The following is a 20802-nucleotide window of genomic DNA, read 5'->3' on the forward strand; positions in this document are numbered from 1 at the left end:
TTTTTTAGACCACTTTTAATGTCCTACCTCAGCCATGAAGCTTTCCTGGACTTCCTCAGGATTATACTATCTGGGTCCCAAACTCTAGTACCTCCTAAGATGTATTCCCTCCTTTGTCTGTAGGCAAGTAGATGGATGTAAACAGTAACCTGTACTTATACACAGGCCATCACTCTGTTCTCCATTTGCACATACCCACAACATCATTTCTGACACTTCTTTAGTTTCTGAGGACAAAGTCTATTGAAAGACAAAGCTACCCTAAGATGAATGCAGAGAAGTCAAGCCCAGAGCTTACCTGGTTTATCAGCTGGTGGAGTCAGCAAGTCCCGAATTTGAGGGTCCTTGATTCCTACTGCCCACCGAAGATCAAGGGTCCTGAGAAGGGGGCAGCTGGAGGTGCTGAGGGCAGAGACTGCAGACCAGGAACAGCCTGCTAGGAGGAGGTCTTTCAGTCCTGCAACAGGAAGAGATATAGACATGCAACCATATACTCTATTACACTGTCTTGCTTTGGTGGTAAAACCAATTACTCAGTTCCTACCAGAGCAATGTGGTAAGTGTGAGGACTTCCTATCTTCCTAAGACCTCAAAATGCTGAGGGGAACAAGGCATTCCTATGGGCCCGACCATGGCAGTATCTTACTCAAATCTCTTCAGTGGTTGTGCCTACTCTCTTCACTGTCTGGGGTGATAATCGTCTAGTCCAGCTAGTCTGGAGTGGTGCTTTGGGGACTGGCAGTTAGGGGGTCCTGGGTGAAGCCCCTGCTAAAGCAGGAAGAGGACAATGGCATGGGACTGCTGCCTGAAACTGCCCTAAAGCAATTTTAGGTAGCAATGCCTACAGCCAGCTTGCTCACCTGGCAGCCTGTTGACAAGCCACGTCAACTGTTTCTTGGAGATGTTGGTCCAACTGAGGTCAAGGCTGACTGGCTGCCTCTTGATGATGCCACTGAGAGCCTGGGGTACAATAGCCTTACACCTACTCAAGTCAATTTTTGTCCAAAGTCTCTTGTCGCAGCACCTGTGACAGAAAGAGAACTGGCCGTCAATAACCCAGTACCCCTTGTTGGAGGAGCTCCCATCAAAGGGTGCTGCAGGCTTTTGGATAAAGAAGAGTGCCTAGAGAGCTACCCTGCCTATGCTCTTCTACAAGCAGACAAGGACCATTCCCTATTGTTTTTTTTTTTGTTTTTTTTGTTTTTTTTTTTGCCTCAGAGAAAAGGGCTTGCCCTCTACGGCAACCCTCTAGGTTTAAATAGTAGATAATGACCAGTTAACCAATTTACTCTGGAAGGGTTAAGAACACAATTGTTAGGAATACACAGCAACCAATATACTATAACCCCTCATTTGCAGTAAAATGGTATGGCTCCCACCAAAGCTTGTGGAAGTTAAATACTAAAAAAAATGATTTACTGCCTGAAGTCTTAGGCTTGCTTCCATTTTCTCCCTTGTCAGTCACAGCCAGCTGCCTGGGATGCAGGGCATTCCTCGGCACAGCTACAATCCATCCTGCCTTAAGCTCTACAAAGAGCCCGTTACTGTATCAGGCCAAAAGAGGCTCTTTATTATCAGGCCAGGAGAGTCTTCTCCCTGTCTTGGGTTTCTGCTTCAGTGCTGTCCTTTTTATTTTCTGGTCCCATTCAGGAAAGAACTAGAAGGGAAAGGCCTGCCTTTCCACTGCAATCTACAGTCCATAGGCCACAAATAGCACTGCAATATGCAGGCTTCTGTTTAATATTTTACAGCCCTTGCCCCCAAGGCCAGCTCAGAGTCTGGTTAGCAGGGGAAGGGGAGACAGCATATAGTACAAGTCTTATATGGCTTGGCCTGGAAACTGAGGGATAGAGCCAGGCAGACCCATTGGCCCTACAAAGAGAAAATATTAGGAGAATTTAGTTAGGTCATATATTAATTCAGTTTTGGGAAGTAAACTTGTGTTTGCAGAGAATGATGTCTTTATTTAAAGACTGAAAATATTTCACCAGTGGCACATGAGACTTGTATGGCAAAAACAAGCTATTAATGATAGAGTAGTGAAGCTCAGAGTTTAACACCTATCAGAAGCCCCTGGAAAACATACAGATTGCCTGGCCCCACCCCCAAAGGTTCTGACTCAGGAGTACTGAAACAGGCCCCCAGAATCTGCATTTCTAACATGATCCCAGTAAGGACAGTGGTCTACAAGTTGTCTAATAATTACTTACGCTCTAAGAATTACTGTAATTGGGTTCGACCCAGACACAAGGTATGGGTTATGTCCTAGGGTCTAGGAGCTGCAGGGAAAATAAGGCCCTATGGAAACGTCTGTTTATCATCTTGAGGGACTTTTCCCCCTAAATGTTTTACTGTTTAACTTGAGAAAAAATGGTAGGTCTCGTTAGGAAGGACGAGTTAAGTCTTAAGTTTCAAAACTGGACCCTGCTTCCTGGAAAGGAATTCTGGGCCAGACTTGGGGGATAAGAACAAAACCTGGAAAACTGTGAAAACATTCACATTTTTTGGAAAGCATGTCCACCTCTTTCACGAGACAGAGAGGTAACTGAGGCAGGGGCTTAAAAGCAGTCATCAGTGTCACCAGCAAAAGAAGTGACTGGCACAGAGTCACACTCTCAACAAATGTGTGATGAGTATAGCCTATTTGAGGGGGAAACTGATGACTGAAGTTTTAGCAAAACTGTAAAAAATCCATCCCCCAAATCAGTTTCAAGTATCCAGTGAAGAGAGATGGGAAAGTATGGAGCAGGGAGAGAAAGCAAAGGGCCAAATTTTCCTGAGGATACCTGTAGGCACAATGGCCACATCTTTAATAGGACCCACTGTCTAGGAAACAGATGGATTGACTCAATCTTTTGGGACCCAGCAAGCCTCCAGATGCCAAGACACATGCAGTTCTCATATGGAAAACCTGCCACCTACTCCCGTACCCCTACTCCTGATCCCTGTATCCCTGCTCACCATTTATACCACGTCTTGCACACTCGCATACATTCACAAAGTTCTCTGCGGCTGAGGTAGCGGAAGACAGACATCCAGACCTCCCGCTGCATCCAGCTTTCGTCTCCATCCTGAGCCCAACTGCCCCGGCCATTCAGCCTGGCTGCACCCCCCTCCTCTGCACTGTCATCTTCCTCCTCCTCCTCCTCCTCTTCCTCCTCCTCTCCCCCCAGCCCCTCCTCGTCCCCACGCTGGGGGGTTCGGGCTGGGCAGTGCTGCACTAGCACACGGGGGGAATGGCGAAGGTTGGCAGATGAGGCCGTGATGGCCTGCAGCTTGGGCACAATGGATGTCCCGTGGAGCTCTTTGGTGGGCCTCTGTAGCGTGACAGTGAGGTACGATCCCCGGATCTTGGCTTTCTCAACTTCAGACAGCTCCTTTTTGCCGCTGGGATTGTTCTCCTTTTCCCGTACCATGGTGCGCTCTGTGGCCTGCAGCCGCAGCAACTGCCGCCGTTTGAAGCGCTCATCGCGGCTGGCACTGTGGTGGTCGCTGGGGCCAGCCCCAGGGGATGACCGAGTCACCATACCCCGGGGGGAGACTGGGTCATGGATGAGCTGCAGCATAGAAGTGGGTGAGTGAGGCGGGGGTGTGAGGGGCTCGTCGCAGCTCCGCAGGGGCCGCAGGACTTTGGCTTGCACGGCTTCTTCATCACTCTCTTCAATTTTCCGCTTCTGCAAAACAGGTCCCCCAAAGCCCCATCAGTGCGTTACTCCAAAACCCTCTAGATTTACAGTGAGCCTCACTGTTGTTCTGAGGAGACTAGAAGACAGACTAGACTGCTTCTCTTCTATGGGGAAAGGGGTACCTGCATGCTAGAGGGTGGTCACCTCCTTGGAGTCTGCAATATGCCTGGATCAACAACTGTGCTCAACTCTGTGCCGGAGAAAGCTGATTACAGAATAAACCCTTCAAATAAGTCACTTGGGAATCTACCTGTGACAGAAAGGTTTGTGTCCAAGTACAGAGGAGTGAGATCTAAATTTGGGCTGCATGATTCCACAGCCCACTTTATTCATCTCTTGCCCCAATTTTTGGATTATAATTCCCTGGATAAAGATATCCTTTAAAGAGGCCACAACTTTACCCCTATGCAATCTGACCATTTTAAATTCTGTCTCTAATTTAGCTCCTTCACCCAGGAGATGCTTCTGATTGTAGATGCTTGTGGTAGAGGAAAAGCATCCTACATATACCGTTTGAACTAGGACACAGAATCTGACAGCAGTAAACACCACTTTCAGCTCCACCAGCGTCTGAGCCAGGCTGCTGCTTCTACTCAGCACCCCACCCTATCCCTAGAGACCAATTGCAAGTAAGATAAAGCAGAGAATGAGAACCTCTGTGAGGAACTGTGATGCTCCAGAGGAATCTGTGCTGGATGAAGAAGAGGAATTTGGGTTCAGTGAAGCCAACATTCCATAAAGGCCTACAACCTCATCCTATGACACCTGTCTTGTCCTGGAGCCCACCGTGACTGATGTGATAATGCGGAACCAGTGTTCCACTAGGGATCAGCGAACAGTGGTTCACATTTTCCTCAAGGAGACAGTTTCTGTCCCTCAGCAACAAGCCCGCTCCCTTTTCTCTGTACCTTCTTAGAGCATTATGGTTGGAAGAGAATTGATCATCTTTTAGGTGCTGGCTTTTACAATGCAAGAAGGTTAACACTAAAACACAGCATCCATCAACCCACCTGCTGCAGGAGGGAGGCATACGCCCACCACTGGTATGCCAATGAAAAGAGATATAAAAGCTCCCAGTGTAAGGAGCAGGGGTAAGGAGAACTTCAGCACTGGTCAGCTCTAGAAATCTCTGCACTCCAAGAGAGACTGAAAATTCAACTACCTCAGCGCACAAGTGGGAAGAAATAGAAGACAGGAAACTTGTCCCTACTCCTGTGCAATGCACCTGGAGGAGACCACCAGGGCCTGGATGGCTGCCACTAGGCCAGCTGCCTCCTCCATATATGCCCTCAACGGGTCTCGTTCTTGCTGGCCTGAGTAACTAGAGTCCTTTTGGCCCTCTGACATTATCCATCGGGCCAGCAACCTCAGCTACGCAGGGCCAAGGTTATGGCACTGGTCCCCTTGCAGGGAGGGGCTGCCTCCGTAGGACATGTTTGGGCACATGGGTGGAGCTTTCTGCAAGGCCACAAAGGTGAAGAGGACAAAAATGCTGGGTTTGCTTAACTGGAAACTCCAGCACACGACTGTACCTACCAGCTGCCTCAGGTTACTGCCTTCCCTCTAGTTTCACTCCTCAGGAACAACTGTTCTTGCCTCACTGCTCTCTTCACACAACTCAGCTGTGCTACCTCTTTTTCTAGGATCCCAGAGTATAAAAAGACCTCAGCAATTTGCAGGCCCCAAGTAGAACAGTATTCAGTACTACAAAAAAGACAAACACTAAAAACTCAAAATAAAAGAAAAATAACCAAAGGAGGGAAGAAGATGTCAAACACAATACAAAATAATCTGTGGGTCAGAAAAACCATAAGAATAAAGTTGCAAAAGCAAATGTATTCTAGCCATCCCTAAGCTTGAGGTTTCCTTTTTTCTCCAGTGGAAATCTGGAAAAAGCTCCCTTACCTGGGCTTTCTCCGAGCTGTCCTCCTGGTAGCACTTTGGACACTCCCAGCAATTTGGCAATTCCTCATTAAGCAGCCCCTCTCCATCCATCTGAAAGAAGACAGAGATGTTAAATTAAAAAACAAAACAAAACAAAACGAAAAAAACAAATGCCCTTGTTTAAGTCTCCTTTATCAGACAATAACAGCCACATGGTTGAGAAAAATCTGGAAGTTACCCATTCATAAATGCATTGGCCCACCGGAGGAAAAACCCAGCCACAGGGAGAATGGCCACCCTCTGTCTTGATTACTTGATCAACTTAGATTCCATTAGGAGATTCCCAAGAGTTTGGGTCAATCTGGAGTCTCTCCTGACATACAAATATATATATCTCATTATATATATATATGGGGGTGTCTGGGTGGCTCAGTAATTGAGCATCTACCTTTGGCTCGGGTCGTGAAACCGGGGTTCTGGGATTGAGTCCCGCATTGGGCTCCTGCATGAAGCCTGCTTCTCTCTCTGCCTGTGTCTCTCATGAATAAATAAATAAAGTCTTAAAAACATTTATTTTCCTGAGAGTCTCATGCCACTTTGCAAAAGGAACTGATCAGACAATTTGGAAGGTGCCAGACCTCATCTTGATAGTGGGGCATAGTAATTATGACTGCTTGGGTTCAGACACTAGTGGCCTAGTCTCTGTGACTCTATGTTCTCATCTGTAAAGTGGGGGGTAAATAACAATTCCTATCTTATGGGATTGTGGTGAGCATTAAATGAATTACCTGTTAAGTGTTTAGGAAAATGCTTGGCATATAGTAAACACTTTTTTTTTATCAACATGGAGATGATATCCTATTTTATTGATCCTAAAATGCATATTTTTTCACACTTGAATATTTCTAAAATTGGGCTGCTTCTCACAATTAACAGTATCTTACAATCCCTGTCAGCCAGGTGGCAGTCATGATATAGTTGTCACCTTTGGAAAAATCAACAAAATATCAGCAACCAATGTTCTTTAAATTGAAAGAAATATGAAGAAATAGGGTAGACCTAACTTCACAGGGCTGTCTTAAAGATGTAAACAAGAGAGGTGCCTGGGTGGCTTAGTCATTAAGCTTCCGACTCTTGATTTTGGCTCAGGCCATTATCTCAGAATCGTGGGATTGAACCCTGCATCGGGCTCCATGCTCAGTGAAGTTGCTACTTGAGATTCTCTCTCCTTCTCTCTTTGCCCCTGCTCATGCACTCTCTCTCTCAAATAAATAATCTTTATTTATTTTTTTAAAGATTTTATTTATTTATTCATGAGAGAGAGAGAGAGATAGAGAGGCAGAGACAGAGGCAGAGGGAGAAGCAGCCTCCATTAAGGGAGCCTGATGTGGGACTGGATCCTGGGATCTCGGGATCATGGCCTGAGCCAAAGGCAGATGCTCAATGGCTGAGCCACCCAGGCATCCCTCTCACATAAATAATCTTTAAAAAACCAAAAAAACCAAAGCAAACAAACAAAAAAAGGTATAAACAACAGAATGCACGTAAAACAGAGGTTCCCTGGAGGCCCTGAGTGGCTCAGCTGGTTAAGTATCAACTCTTAATTTTGGCTTGGGTCACGATTGCAGGGTTTGAGATAGAGCCCTACACTGGGCTCGGAGCTGGCAGGGGAAGCCTGCTTAAGATTCTCTTTCAATTAATCAACCAATCAATCATGGTTCTCCACCCCAACTACATCTTAGTATCACTTAAGGAGCTTCTGCACAGGGTCCTTGCTTTAAGAGTTGATTGTGACCTCTTAGAGATTACGTCAACTTCCCTATTACTTTTTCTTAGAGGTCTTCAAGTGCATACCAAGACTGCTACAGAATAAGCACTCATTAAGTGTTAGCTGATACTATTCCTCTCATCATCTTTCAGGAACTAATATCCAGAGATACAGAGAAGTACGTAGTGGAGATGATTAAAGGCATGAGGCATTCCAAAACAGACCTGGCAGTTCCACAATGGCCTGGAGACTCCAAATACACTCTTTGGAAGCCAGACTGCGAGCTCCATGAGGACAGGAACAGGGACTACTATTTTGTGTCCTGAGCTATCCTCAGAGTCTAGCACAGTGGCTGACACACAGTCTAGACATCTGAATCAAGGCCAGATGTTAGACCATGACATGACCCATAGCTGACAGTCCAAATTAGGGATGCTGGTAGCCTCTTATGACAGATTCTCACACTCCTCTGTTCTACTCAGTGCCTTCAGACATTCTACCAGCTAAGGCCTCAGAGGCCCCTTAGGCCTCTCCTCACCTGGAGGCAGCCAGGATGAACAATCTCATTGCAGATACAGCATTCCATGAGTTTCTTCTCGAAGTCCTGTGTCTCTTCATTTTGATCCACCTCTCCACAGAGGGAACATGTGACAGAGTGAGGCAGTCTGGGCTACAAGAAGACGAAGATAGAAACCAAGAAAAGAGCAGACTTAGATCCTTATCGGTCCAGCTTCCCTTTAACTCAAGATGGGTTCTTTGTTTCCTGTAATTCTCTTGGGAGCACTCAGGGAACATGGAAACCAGTGGAGGAAGAAGACAGGGAGAACGAGAAACCTATAGAGACCAGTTTATTCTCCCCAGTCTGTCATAGGCCTTATAGGTCCCTCCACTTGAAGAGGGATGGACAGCAGTGATGTGCTCCTGGAATACTGTGTTCTCATCTGAAAACTGGGTGAAAAAGGATGAAAGATTAAATAGGATCATTTTTAGTATTAGGTATCTTCCTTCTGAACCCTGAGAGAAAAGGGACAAAACAAAGCAAGCCAAAGAGAATAACTTCTCCTTTCCATCTCTGGAGTCTCTCAAACTCTCACTACCTATACCTCAGCCCCTTTGGTACCACCCCTCCAGGTCTGGATGTGAAATGTGAAATGTCCATTCACCAGAATGGATCTATTCTTATCCTTCTGGCCCATCCCCCCTCCAACTCTCCCCCAAGGTCTTTACTCAGCATGCCACTTACTGCCAAGCACTGCCGAAGGACACAGGACTGCTTCATGCGGCCAGGTCCCCCAAACTTCTTCATGTCCCTGCAGTAGTGGCAGACACCACACTCTCCTTGCACACATGCCTTGCATTTCCGACAGCGTACTCGTCTCCGCCTGGCTCCTGACACTATAGGGGAGGCGGCAGCTGGCCTCACGGGTGTTAACCGAGGAGCTGGCTTCATAGTGTGAGGCTTTGTGATGGGGATGGTAGGAACCCGCACCTTTGGTCGGGCGGGGAATTTAAGCTGGAAAGAGAAAACAGTGAGGTCAAATATATCAAGTTGCTTTAAGGACTGGAAAAGGTAGAAGATTACACAGCCTGCCAAACTATGGCCCATGGACAAATCTGCCCACTGCCTGTTTTTGTAAATGAAATTTAACTGGAACAGAGTGATGCTCAGCATGGTCTACGGCTGCTTTCACATGCAGTGGCAGAGTTGAGAAACTGCCACAGAGATTCGATGGCCTGCAAAACTGAAAGTATTTATTATATTTACCTTTACAGAAAATGTTTGCCAATCCCTTCAGGCTATTTATTTCAGCTACATCCCTCTCACTCTGTTGAGCTGTGACACTTGCCCCTCCTTGAAGCTTTCTATGTGCCAAAGTCACTCCAAGGGCCCTCCAATATTTCCTTATCCTGAATATTATTACTCAGAAGATACTCATAAAGAAGACTATAAACTACTTCAGGGTGAGATGGATCTTGCTTATTTATTATTCTGAATCTGGTACATAACAGACACTCCAGTAGACCTTTAAGTTTAGAATACATCTCTCAGCTATATATTTATAATTTTATTACTTGTATTTGTCATAGTGATCTTTTCGAGAACAAGGACTGGATCTTTTAGTTCTTTAATTTTCCATGGTGCCTTAAACATGTTTCTTTCTTTTCTTTCTTTTTTTTTTTTAAAGATTTTTATTTATTTATTCATGAGAGACAGAGAGAGAGAGAGAGTGAGAGAGAGAGGCACAGAGACACAGGCAGAGGGAGAAGCAGGCTCCATGCAGGAGCCTGATGTGGGACTCGATCCTGGGTCTCCAGGATCACGCCCTGGGCTGCAGGCGGCACTAAACTGCTGTGCCACTGGGGCTGCCCCCTTAAACATGTTTCTTACACAACATATTCAACAGCCAGAAATGACTAAACTGTATAAAGGCAGTCTCATGCAGTCAAGCATAGGTTAACTGGGACTCCTCTACCTAGGAAGTGGTTCTTTGTCTTTTAGAGCGATATACCTTAACACTCTTGGAATGGGATGGCTCTGCAAATTTCAACTGGGAAACACCGAAGAAGGACCTTCGTATTTGCCAGACTCATGGACAGGATCAGAATTCTTACTTTTATTTAATAACCTTGACAAAGGACAATACGGGAAAAAATTATATGGGACCTAACTGAAGAGGCATGAAAATTCATAACTGGCAATTTATTAGCTAACAGGTAATTCCTTCTTTTTTCCATTTGATACTGAAAAATCCAAATTAAAGGTTTTTTTTTTAGTGTGCATTCATTCCATCATAGAAACACTCCCATCATTTAAATATATATGATTACTTTAACTAGTTAAAAAAATATATCTGTGAAATAACTGAATCACAGGGCCAAAAGGATAAGAATAGATCCATTCTGGTGAATAAACGCACACTTTTGCATCCAAACCTGGAGGCAAGTTCCTAGTTTGTTGTTTTTTTTTTTTTTAATTTTTATTTATTTATGATAGTCACACACAGAGAGAGAGAGAGAGAGGCAGAGACACAGGCAGAGGGAGAAGCAGGCTCCATGCACTGGGAGCCCGACTTGGGATTCGATCCCGGGTCTCCAGGATCGCGCCCTGGGCCAAAGGCAGGCGCCAAACCTCTGCGCCACCCAGGGATCCCAAGTTCCTAGTTTGATAGTTAAGAGAGTCACTTCCAAAGATAGTCAATTACCCTGACCGAAGAGTTAAAACAGAACCGAAAAATGATTTCCTGTCAGTTTATATTAATGCACCAAAAGCTGCTGCCTCTAGTTCTTTTTCTTTTTGGAATGGTGATAGTCAGCCAGCAACATGCTTCAGCAGCCTGAAGATCAAAAAGAATCATTTCTTACCTTATCCCTTTTTGGCCACTGTACTATAGGGACTCCAGTGAGGGCTAACTTGGGATCGCTGTTGGCAAGCTCCTCCAGCAAAATCTAAGGGTAGGATAGGACAGAAGAGGGGGAAGAAAGCAGGAACAGTGAACAAAGAGCCAACCACTCCCAGCAGCATTCAGACTTAGCCTCAGTCCCCAAGAGCAACATGGGAAGGGCAGGCTGGCAACTGTGTTTTCCTTTCATTTAGAGACTCACTGCAAAACAAATAAATTGAAGATGAAAGAGAAAACTCAAACTAGTGTGGTACTATCAAGACTTGTAATTTACCTTTGCTCCCAATCCCACACTTGTAATACTCACTGTACTGTTAGTATGTATGCTGAAGTAACTAGCTACATGGCGACAAGTGTTACTTGTCACCCAGTTCTATATATGGCAGTAAAACTTAATATTGCCCCTTTACTTTTCAGTATCAATGAATATTATCCAGGAGTACTGCCTTCATTTTGCAGATCTCAGCAAAGTGGCAAAAAAGGACTGGCTAATACTGGATTAATAGTATGAAAGGCAGAGTCTTAATGTATCGATTCAACCCAGAGTCATATTCTTATTTTATTTTATTTTATTATTTTATTTTATTTATTTATGATAGGCACACAGTGAGAGAGAAAGAGGCAGAGACATAGGCAGAGGGAGAAGCAGGCTCCATGCACCGGGAGCCCGATGTGGGATTCGATCCCGGGTCTCCAGGATCGCGCCCCGGGCCAAAGACAGGCGCCAAACCGCTGCGCCACCCAGGGATCCCGAATTATATTCTTCTAAGGCTGGTTATGGAAATCTCAACTTCAAATCAACCACTCAATCAATCTCTCACACACACATAAAGTAATTATTTGGCTTTATTCTTATAAATGGAACAGGAACAATCTTAGGGGCAACAGTTTTGATGGCTTTAACCAATCTAGTTTGAATGACTTGAGGACAATGCTACAGTAAGAAACTGCCACTTAAGTGAATCATACTAGTTGAGTGTTTTTTGGAAGACAGTCTTTATGTTTTAGACAGAAATTTCTGAGTCCCAAACCTTCTAGCAGATTGAAATCCCTCTTCCTTTAACCTCATGAGCCCTAATGCAAAGGTAAAAGCAAAAGAACACAAATCCAGAAGACAAGTTACAAGATTCCTTTCAGGCTGCCCTAGTATATTAATTGTTTCAACAAAAACTAAACTTTGATCCTGGACAGTGAGCATGCCTGAGCCATTTTTAATAATCATTTCCATAATCCTATGGGCTCTATGCCTAGAGACCAGGACTTTCTGAAGCATGAAGCCCTTTTCTCCAAGCATTTTCATTCTTAAGCAAAGGATGGTAACCTAAATCCCAGAGTTGGAACTCAGAAAGACCCTTTAAAACTTACACCCAGGAAGCTCCTCCACGAAGATCCCTTTTGCCAAGGCTCCAGATGCCTCTCACCCTCCCCCAAACTGATTTCATTTGCAGACGTTTTATTTACTTCAAGTTGCTATGGCATCCTATTCTGAAGCCTCCTGTTTAACACCCCACAGTGTGGGGGTGAAGAGGCGAGGTGCGGTGCCACGTGGGACTAGGCTCCAGTAGGGGCTCCTAATCTCCCTAGGGTGAAAAATTCAGGTTCATTCAAAATGTGTGCTAGGGAGTGTACAGTTCCCCTCCCCCATGTCGTACAGCCGAGGAGTAGGACTCTGCCCATTTCCTCTGCCGGAGAGCACTGAGCTGTCCACAAACAGGGACTTTCCACTTTCAGCAAAACAGACCGCACAGAAAGATCTGCGATTGTTTAAGAGGAGGAAAGGAACCTAACTGTTCACCAGAAGCAGTCTAATTCTACCTGCAAGATTTTTTGTGGGGGACAGGGAAAGGTAGGTGGAGAAACTGTGTCTGCGTGGGGGTGGGGGCAGCTGTTCACACATAGACGACATAGTTACTGGGGTCTGTGTGGGTGTGGAGGGAAATGCAGATTTCCTTCCAAGCCTTATTTTGTTGGGGCCATACAACCAAGCTCACCCAGCTTCATCAAAAAAGGCAGACTCCAGATGAGGCCCTCCAAGAAACCATATAAAGAAGCCACCACCCTTCACCAGAGGGGGTTTGGGACGGGGAGCAGAGAGCGGGGGTGGAGTGCGGAAAGGCTGACGCCTATCTAGGCTCCTGGCATTCGGGAGAACATTCAAACACAAGCCCACACCCCACACATCACAGGAAGGGGAAGAGAACAGTGGGCGTCTGGACAGAGAAGGGAAAAGGATTCCCAAAAGCCAAGCGACCCAATTCTGAAGCACATCCCACCAGGAGAGGGAACAAGTGCAATGACGGCTCAAACAACACTAAGTAACCTGAGCATTGTCCTGGACTTGCCCAGTAGGCTGTTCTTCTGCCTCTTTGCTGAGACAAAGTCCCTACAGTTACACACACCCCAAGCCAGAAAGGGTTTGCCGCCCGCCCGCCTGACCTTGTGTTTCTCGTCGCTCTGGAGCTGCCGAGGCTCTCGGTTGAAGTTTCCCCAGCGTCTTTGTTTTGTTTTCTGTATTGGAAGTTGTGCTGAAGGAGTTAGGTTTTCTCCCTCTAGGAAAATCCCAATTTACTTGAAAATTCTGGAATCTCCCAAAGTACATCAGGCAGGGCAGTCCGGCTACAACCCCTCAGGCTACCCAGAGGGAGCAGCGTGTCGTGCTCTGAGCTCCTTCTCGAGCCCTTCAGCTCAGCCGCGGCTTCCTGTGCCTGCGAACAATGCTGCTGCGTCACCCACATGCAGCTCCCAGAAATGCTTTGCAACGGAAGATGGCAGGAGGGGGAGCTGAGCTCGAGTGAGCGAGCCAGGCAGAGGGCCCAGCCGTCCTGCTGCAGAGTCGGGAGGGGTGTGCTTGGCGAGGGCTGTCGGGCCTGTGATTGGAGGAAAGGCTGCCCGGGAGGCGAGCTGGGCCGCGCCCCCCCGCCTCCTCCCTCCAACCACCACTGCAATAGGAGAACCAAGGCCGGCCCTGGAGGGCTCCCTCTGGCCGACTTCGGAAGGCGCCAGCAAAAGGAAAGGCTTTAACCCATTCGGCATCTGGGCCCGAGAGCGTCCTTGTCTCCATCCACACCCTTCCCCTCAGGGTCACCTCTTATTGTTACAGCCAGCACTCTCTCCCGCTGACCCCCCCCCCCACACACACACACGCGCGCGCGCGCGCGCGCGCACACACACTTCTCCCTCCTGCTCTTCAGGCAAACGGCAAGTCGCCCGAAGTTCAGCCTGTGCAAGAGCCAGGCAACCAAGTTGAGCTCCTCTGAGTTTCCTTTCTGCTGGCACGCCCGCCTGCTTCACCTGCCCTCACTCTCCCAAACCCAGAATCCAGAATGAGCATACGTGTTTCCAGAAAAACCTTCAGGAACGACACATTTTAACCAATATTGACATATTCAATACATATGTCTGTTTAATAACTACGTCTACAACAGATGCCTGCCTCTGGTTGGGATTGGGCACTCCACCACCGTTAACAGAAATGCCTAGGCAGCTCTTCTAGCAGCTCCATCATGACCAAGTCAAGCTAGCTGAGGCTAAATCTCAGGTTAAGGTGCTTTATTTTTCTGCCTTGGCACCAGCTCAAGAAACCACTGAATTTGTGTCCGCCAGTCTCCTGGGACCCTGCCCCTGAGACTGCTCCCACTCCAGCACTCCTGAACCTTTCCAATTCATTTTCTATTCTAGTAGTTTTGCCTGCTCCATTCTTTTTTTTTTTTTTTTAGATTTAATTTATTAGATATATAGAGAGAAACAGCACAAGGGAGGGGGGCAGCATAGGGAGAGGGAGAAACAGACTTCCAGCTGAGCAGGGAGACCAGGACCTGAGATCCCAGGACTCCTGGATCATGACCTGAGCAGAAAGCAGACGCATAACTGATTGAGGCACCCAAGCGCCCTTGCCTGCCCTATTCTTGGCGTTCCCTGAATGAAGCAGCAGACCCTGCATCTTGTCAGACATCTTGATGCCACTTCTGACAGTCCCTCAAGTGATGTGTGTCACAAACTCTCCATACACTAATTGAATCAGGGTGAAGCTCAGACTGAACAAGCAGTCTCAGGCTACAGTGCACTGTATTTTGGAGCCAAATTTATGTAATATTTAGATTCTCATAAATGTATGTGGCTTTTCCAGAAATTACAGAAGTTGCTTTGAAATAAACATCTCAGGCCACTAAGAACCTAGCTAGGAAACATTCTTATTTCCAGGACAGTTGTTTCAGTGAGTTTCTGGTGCAGAGTCAGTGGCTAATAGGCTCATTTATGAGGCCTAGGCTTTGCCTGGAGAGACTACATATTTTAATTTTTACAGTAGTTTACCAAGGAAAGGAGGGAGGTTCTCTGCTTTTTGACCAAGCTCTTCCTGAAAGTTTCTATGACCATTCTAATCCTAAACCTCTCATCTGGATTTATCTTAAGACTCAAAGACCAAGTGCAATCAGCCTATTAATGTCTGAAAAGTTTTCCTTAATAGTGTGAAAGGTCTTCTTGGAAAATCCGTTTTTCCTTTTAGATCTATCTAACCTGGAGGGATGATAAAGAACCAATACTTAGGACAAACATGTTATCAAGTTGTAGCAAGTGAAAACCCTAAAGGCTACCAGGAAAGAACAAAAACCAGAAAGGATACTAGGGAACTGACTCCCACTAAATTTCCAAATCATAAATTAAACAAGATCAATTTTTTTCTACTAATTTAGAATAAAAGATAGGCAACAAAGATCAGAATTAGTAAGCATGACATTATGTAATATAAAAATAAAAACTTTGAAGAATTATGTGTATTTTAACCTAACCTGATATGCCTTGTAGCTGTTAAATTATTTAAAATTTTCTATTTAGGAGCCCCTGGCTGCTCAGTCAGTGGAGCACATAACTCGGTACTGGGGTGGTGAGTTCGAGCCCCACATGGGTTGGAGAGTTTACTTTAAAAAAATAAGTAAACAAAAACAAAACTTTCAGGGATCCCTGGGTGGCGCAGCGGTTTGGCGCCTGCCTTTGGCCCAGGGCGTGATCCTGGAGACCCAGGATCGAATCCCACATCGGGCTTCCGGTGCATGGAGCCTGCTTCTCCCTCTGCTTGTGTCTCTGCCTCTTCTCTCTCTCTCTCTCTCTCTCTCTCTCTATCATAAAAAATTAAAAAAAAAAAAACAAAAAAAACAAAACTTTCTACTTAGTAATAATGTGTGAATTATTACAAATAACAGTAAAGACTGAAAATGGAGTGCCTGGGAGGCTCAGTCAGTTAAGCGTCTGCCTTTGGCTCAGGTCATGCATGATCTTGGAGTTCTTGGACTGAGCCCCCTGCTTTGGGTGGGCTCCCTGCTTGGCAGGGAGTCTGCTTCTCCCTCTGCCCCTCACCCCACTTATGCTCACTCTATCAAATAAATAAATACAATCTTAAAAAAAAACCCAAAAAACAAAAAAATTGCAAATTAAGTTTCATATATAGAAGTTGCCTCCCCCCCCCACCCCAATCTGGCTTCATGGATTAAGATCTAATATTGGGTCCTCTACCAATTCTTCTCTTTAACTAGTGGTAGAATCACCCCCCAAAGTGTCAGATGAAGCAAACCGTTTTTTAAAGATTTTATTTATATAAAGGTTTTAATAAAGATTTTATTTATTTTATTGAAAGAGAGCATGAGAGTACAAGCCGGGGGAGAAGCAGAGGGAGAGGGAGAAGCAGGCACTGTGCTGAGCAGAAAGCCCGATGTGGGAGTCCATTCCAAAACTCTGGGATCATGACCCGAGCCAAAGGCACACACTTAACTGAGCCAACATGGGGTGAAAACTCATGACCCCAAGATCAAGAGTCATAATGCTCTTTCGACTGAGCCAGCCAGATGCCCTTTAATTTTTGAATGAAGACTTCCCTTAGGGCAGAATTCAGCCATCTATACTCCGTGTTCACTCAGCACTTTATGTCATGCATGGTACCTGTAAACCTAGAGTGTACTTATTTTCTCAGTCCATTTATTTTTATTTTTTTAAAGATTTTATTTATTTATTTATTTATTTATTTATTTATTTATTTATTTATTTATTTGAGAAAGACACACAGAGAGAGAGAGGCAGAAACACAGGCAGAGGGAGAAGTAGGCTCCATGCAGGGAGCCTGACGTGGGACTCGATCCCGGGTCTCCAGGATCACACCCTGGGCTGAAGGCAGGCGCTAAACCGCTGAGCCACCAGGGCTGCCCTCTCAGTCCATTTAAATGCCTGCTTCACCAATGAATAGTAAGCCCCTTGAGGGCTTCATCCATAACATGTTTGCATATTTACACTCAGTTTGGTTCCTGGCACAGAGGCTAGGCAGGCATGATTCAGAGTAGTGGAATAAATTAACTCATACATTTGTAACATGTATTTTGTTTTTTTGCAATAGTGATTTGGCTTATTAAGTACTCTACTAACATTACCATTAATTTTCAGAATAGCTCCACTGAGGTAGATGTTATTTTACAGAAGAGAAAATAGGCTTTCATACATCTAGTACCTTGACCAAAAATCACATGTTTGCCAAGCTTATCAAAATAGCTTAGAGGGACACCTGAGTGACTCAGGGCATAATCCCTGGTGCAGAGATCGAGTCCCACATCGGGCTCCCTGTGAGGAGCCTGCTTCTCCCTCTATGTCTCTGCCACTCTCTCTATGTCTCTCATGAATATACAAATAAAATCTTAAAAAAAAAAAAGTTTAGAGAGGGACACCTGAGTGGCTTAGTGCTTGAGCATTTGCCTTCAGCTCAGGGCTTCATCCTCGGTCCCAGGATTGAGTTCCATCTTGGGCTCCCTGCAGGGAGCCTGCTTCTACCTCTGCCTATGTCTCTGTCTCTCTCTCTCTCTGTCTCTTGTGAATAAATAAAATCTTAAAAAAAAAAAAAAAAGCTTTGGGAACCAAGAAAATAAATATACAACACTGAATTTGTTTCACTAAGCTGGGCAGCCAAACACATTGATATATTAAAAACTTTTTATCTATGTACATATATTAAGAGTGACTTTATGACCTAAATAAATACAAACAATAAGGTCTAATTAAAAACTCAGTCTTCCAACTGACTGCTACCACACTGCTGTGACCCACTGTCAGCAGTTGAGATGTCCCTCTCTCCAGCACCCCTGCAATGCACATACAAAGAGACTTTTTCTCACATTAATGGGATTGTACTATACACACTGCTCTAGATTCTGTCTCTTTATTCACCATCTATCAAGCACAAGACTTCTCTATTTCAGAGATTCAAGATTATCTCACAGTGGGAGAGAATTCCATTCTACCTTTAGTACACTTTTAAGAGTCAAAGTTACCATACATTCCCAAACATACATAGTGATTACTTTCCCCTGATCTTTATCAATAAGTAAAGGGGATCCCTGGGTGGCTCAGCGGTTCAGTGCCTGCCTTCAGACCAGGGTGTGATCCTGGAGTCCTGGGATCGAGTCCCACATCAGGCTTCCTGCATGGAGCCTGCTTCTCCCTCTGGCTGTGTCTCTGCCTCTCTCTCTCTCTTTCTCTGTGTATCTCATGAATAAATAAAATCTTTAAAAAAAAGTCAACACTTTTTAATATCCCCCTTTTTATCTAATCCCTTCCAACTTTATATTCTATGATCTTTCTCCAACAATGCAGAATTTCACATTTTAGAATCTTCAAAGCCTTTTCCTACCATTACTAAAATGGCCTTTTCTTTCAGGGATACAGAATCATGGATCTTTCATCTCACCACTTTTGGTCTCATCTCTTCTGCTAGTTCTTCATGAGAGCCATACAGGCTGCAACAAGGAACAAGAAACAATTCCTCTCTCTGAAGGAAGAGTAAACTCTGGGCTTGCTGTTATCCTCTACTGCAGTGCAGGCTCCTATGCTACACGCACCAAGTTCTCTAGCACTGCAGTCTCCAGCTGTGCAGTACTGGCACCTACCCAATCCAAAACTTCTCTTTTGGATGATGTTCAGATTCTCAAAGTATTGAAGCTCTAAACTCACTATTGTCTGAAGCTCAGATTAAACACAAATGGTCAAATGTAGGAATAATTTAATCTATTTGATCTTAAGTGAAAGTACCTGCAGAGTTGGGATCTAAATCTGCTGTCTTCTGGTATCAGCTGCATTTTAACTATGTTCTTGGGTAAATAAGACAAGGTGTGGACAAGCCCCTGCAGGAATAATCAAACACTGCCAGCCTACTAGTCATTCTGGTGGCCATTCCTTCCTCATGCTCTGGTCTCTATGCAACTCTATCTTAGACTGTGGTGGCTGCCATGTTTTTCATGATTCCTGACAAATAAAAGGAAGCTTTCTCTAGATACTTTTCATAATGCTAAGAGCCCTCTTTAGAGATCTTTTTAACTCATTCCCTTTCTTGCTGCCTCCTTTTATTCTGCTTAGTATTTGATGCAAATTTTTCTACATTTTCCATCACTCTGCCTTTTTTTTTTTCACTCTGCCTCCTTAAATATCTTAACTATTTTAGTAAGGGAGTTTATGTACTTCTATCAGGATACTTGACCTTGTACAACTGACTAGTGGATTATAATATGGCTTCCTACAACTGGATTCAATGGAGTCAAATCCATTAATCTTTTTTTTTTTTTAAGATTTTATTTATTTATTCAAGAGGGAGAGAGAGAGAGAGGCAGAGACACAGGCAGAGGGAGAAGCAGGCTCCATGCAGGGAGGCCGATGAGGGACTCGATCCCAGGACTCCAGGATCATGCCTTGGTCTGAAGGCAGGTGCTAAACCACTGAGCCACCCAGGGATCCCCTAAATCCCTTAATCTTTTTAATGAAATATAGATATCTGGACCAAAGGAATGTCAGTGAGATATAAACTTAGAAATCTTTCTTCTTATGGATCCTAAAGGCAAGTTAATTAATGTTTCCTACATGTACCTATGATGGAATAGCTACATAAAAAAGAAACTTCTGAGGAAAAAAAGGAAAGATGCTAGAGTCAAACTCTCAGGAAAGTAAAAATACATATGTCCTATTATCACAATAGAAAAGAAAAAATTTAAATGTTCTTTGCTCATTCAAGGGTGGAAAGTGAATTTGGAATCTAGTTTATGAGTCTGGAAAAGTATGGCTAAGTTTATTTTGCTGCACATCAATCATTATAGAACTATCTGGAACTTTATCATCTCCTCCCCTAAATACAAGCTACAATGATAACACCTGTCTCTTATTTTATCTTATCATTTTATTTTATTTTATATTTTTTAAGATTTTAATTATTCCTGAGAATCACAGAGAGAAGCAGAGACATAGACAGAGGGAGAAGCAGACTCCCCACAGGGAGCCTGATGTGGGACTTGATCCCAGACCAGGATCACAAACTGAGCCAAAGGCAGACGCTCAAATGCTGGGCCATCCAGGCGTCTCAACACCTGTCTCTTTTAGAACAAACCTTATAAAACCAAACTATAAAACCAACTGTCCCATTTCTATCACTACTAGAGAGGACCAACCTCACCAGATACCACTCTTTTTTAGCCTCTTTAGTTTTTTACCCTTTCACTGATGCATAAATGATAAGATACAATTAAACAGTTTACCATAAAAAGAAAAAGCAGAAAAAAAAAAAAAAAAAAACTTCAGGTCCTATCCTGGAGATCAGAATTCTTTCCTGAGGTGGATGGCAGAAGTGGCCAAGGAAAAATGTGAATAAGGAGTCAGGGATGGAACAGACATACTGAAATATTTAGCCCATCTTTCTTAGGGCACATAAAATTATTCAATATAAATTCTTCTGTGGCTTAAAATAATCTGTATGATAGGTTTTGAAAATAAACACATATTACCAATTGCAAACCAGTTTTCTAATTCACATGCCCTGTACCCAAAATGTAGTTCCAAGTGATGATTTAAAGAGAATATTAATATTCCCAGCTTTATACTTTTTGGTATTCATGGTAATGGTTATTTGTGAGGAAAAACTTAAAAGACCTTCCTCCAATTTAGACAGCTGAAATCTGGATTCCTGAAAAATAAGTTCATTCCTTTGAGATCAATACATGAAGGTTGGAATAGGCTCTGAAAAGAACTAATACTGGGAGAGCTCTTGAAA

The 20802-nt window shown here is 44.4% G+C and overlaps 1 protein-coding gene across 2 annotated transcripts in view; it reads right to left on the reverse strand.

Annotated features, from left to right (window-relative positions):
* Positions 1-20802, reverse strand: part of KDM2A (lysine demethylase 2A) — a 115385-nt gene that overhangs the window by 4036 nt on the left and 90547 nt on the right. For both annotated transcript variants that reach the window (XM_055310134.1, XM_055310138.1), the window contains exons 13-19: positions 10702-10785; positions 8582-8851; positions 7877-8008; positions 5592-5681; positions 2962-3674; positions 861-1024; positions 299-457 (exon numbers count right to left, since the gene is read on the reverse strand). In XM_055310134.1, the coding sequence (XP_055166109.1) occupies positions 299-457; positions 861-1024; positions 2962-3674; positions 5592-5681; positions 7877-8008; positions 8582-8851; positions 10702-10785 (1612 nt within the window). The remainder of the gene's footprint in view (positions 1-298; positions 458-860; positions 1025-2961; positions 3675-5591; positions 5682-7876; positions 8009-8581; positions 8852-10701; positions 10786-20802) is intronic.

This window comes from Nyctereutes procyonoides, unplaced genomic scaffold (genome assembly GCF_905146905.1).
Source record: "Nyctereutes procyonoides isolate TBG_1078 unplaced genomic scaffold, NYPRO_anot_genome, whole genome shotgun sequence".
Taxonomy (NCBI): Eukaryota; Metazoa; Chordata; class Mammalia; order Carnivora; family Canidae; genus Nyctereutes; species Nyctereutes procyonoides.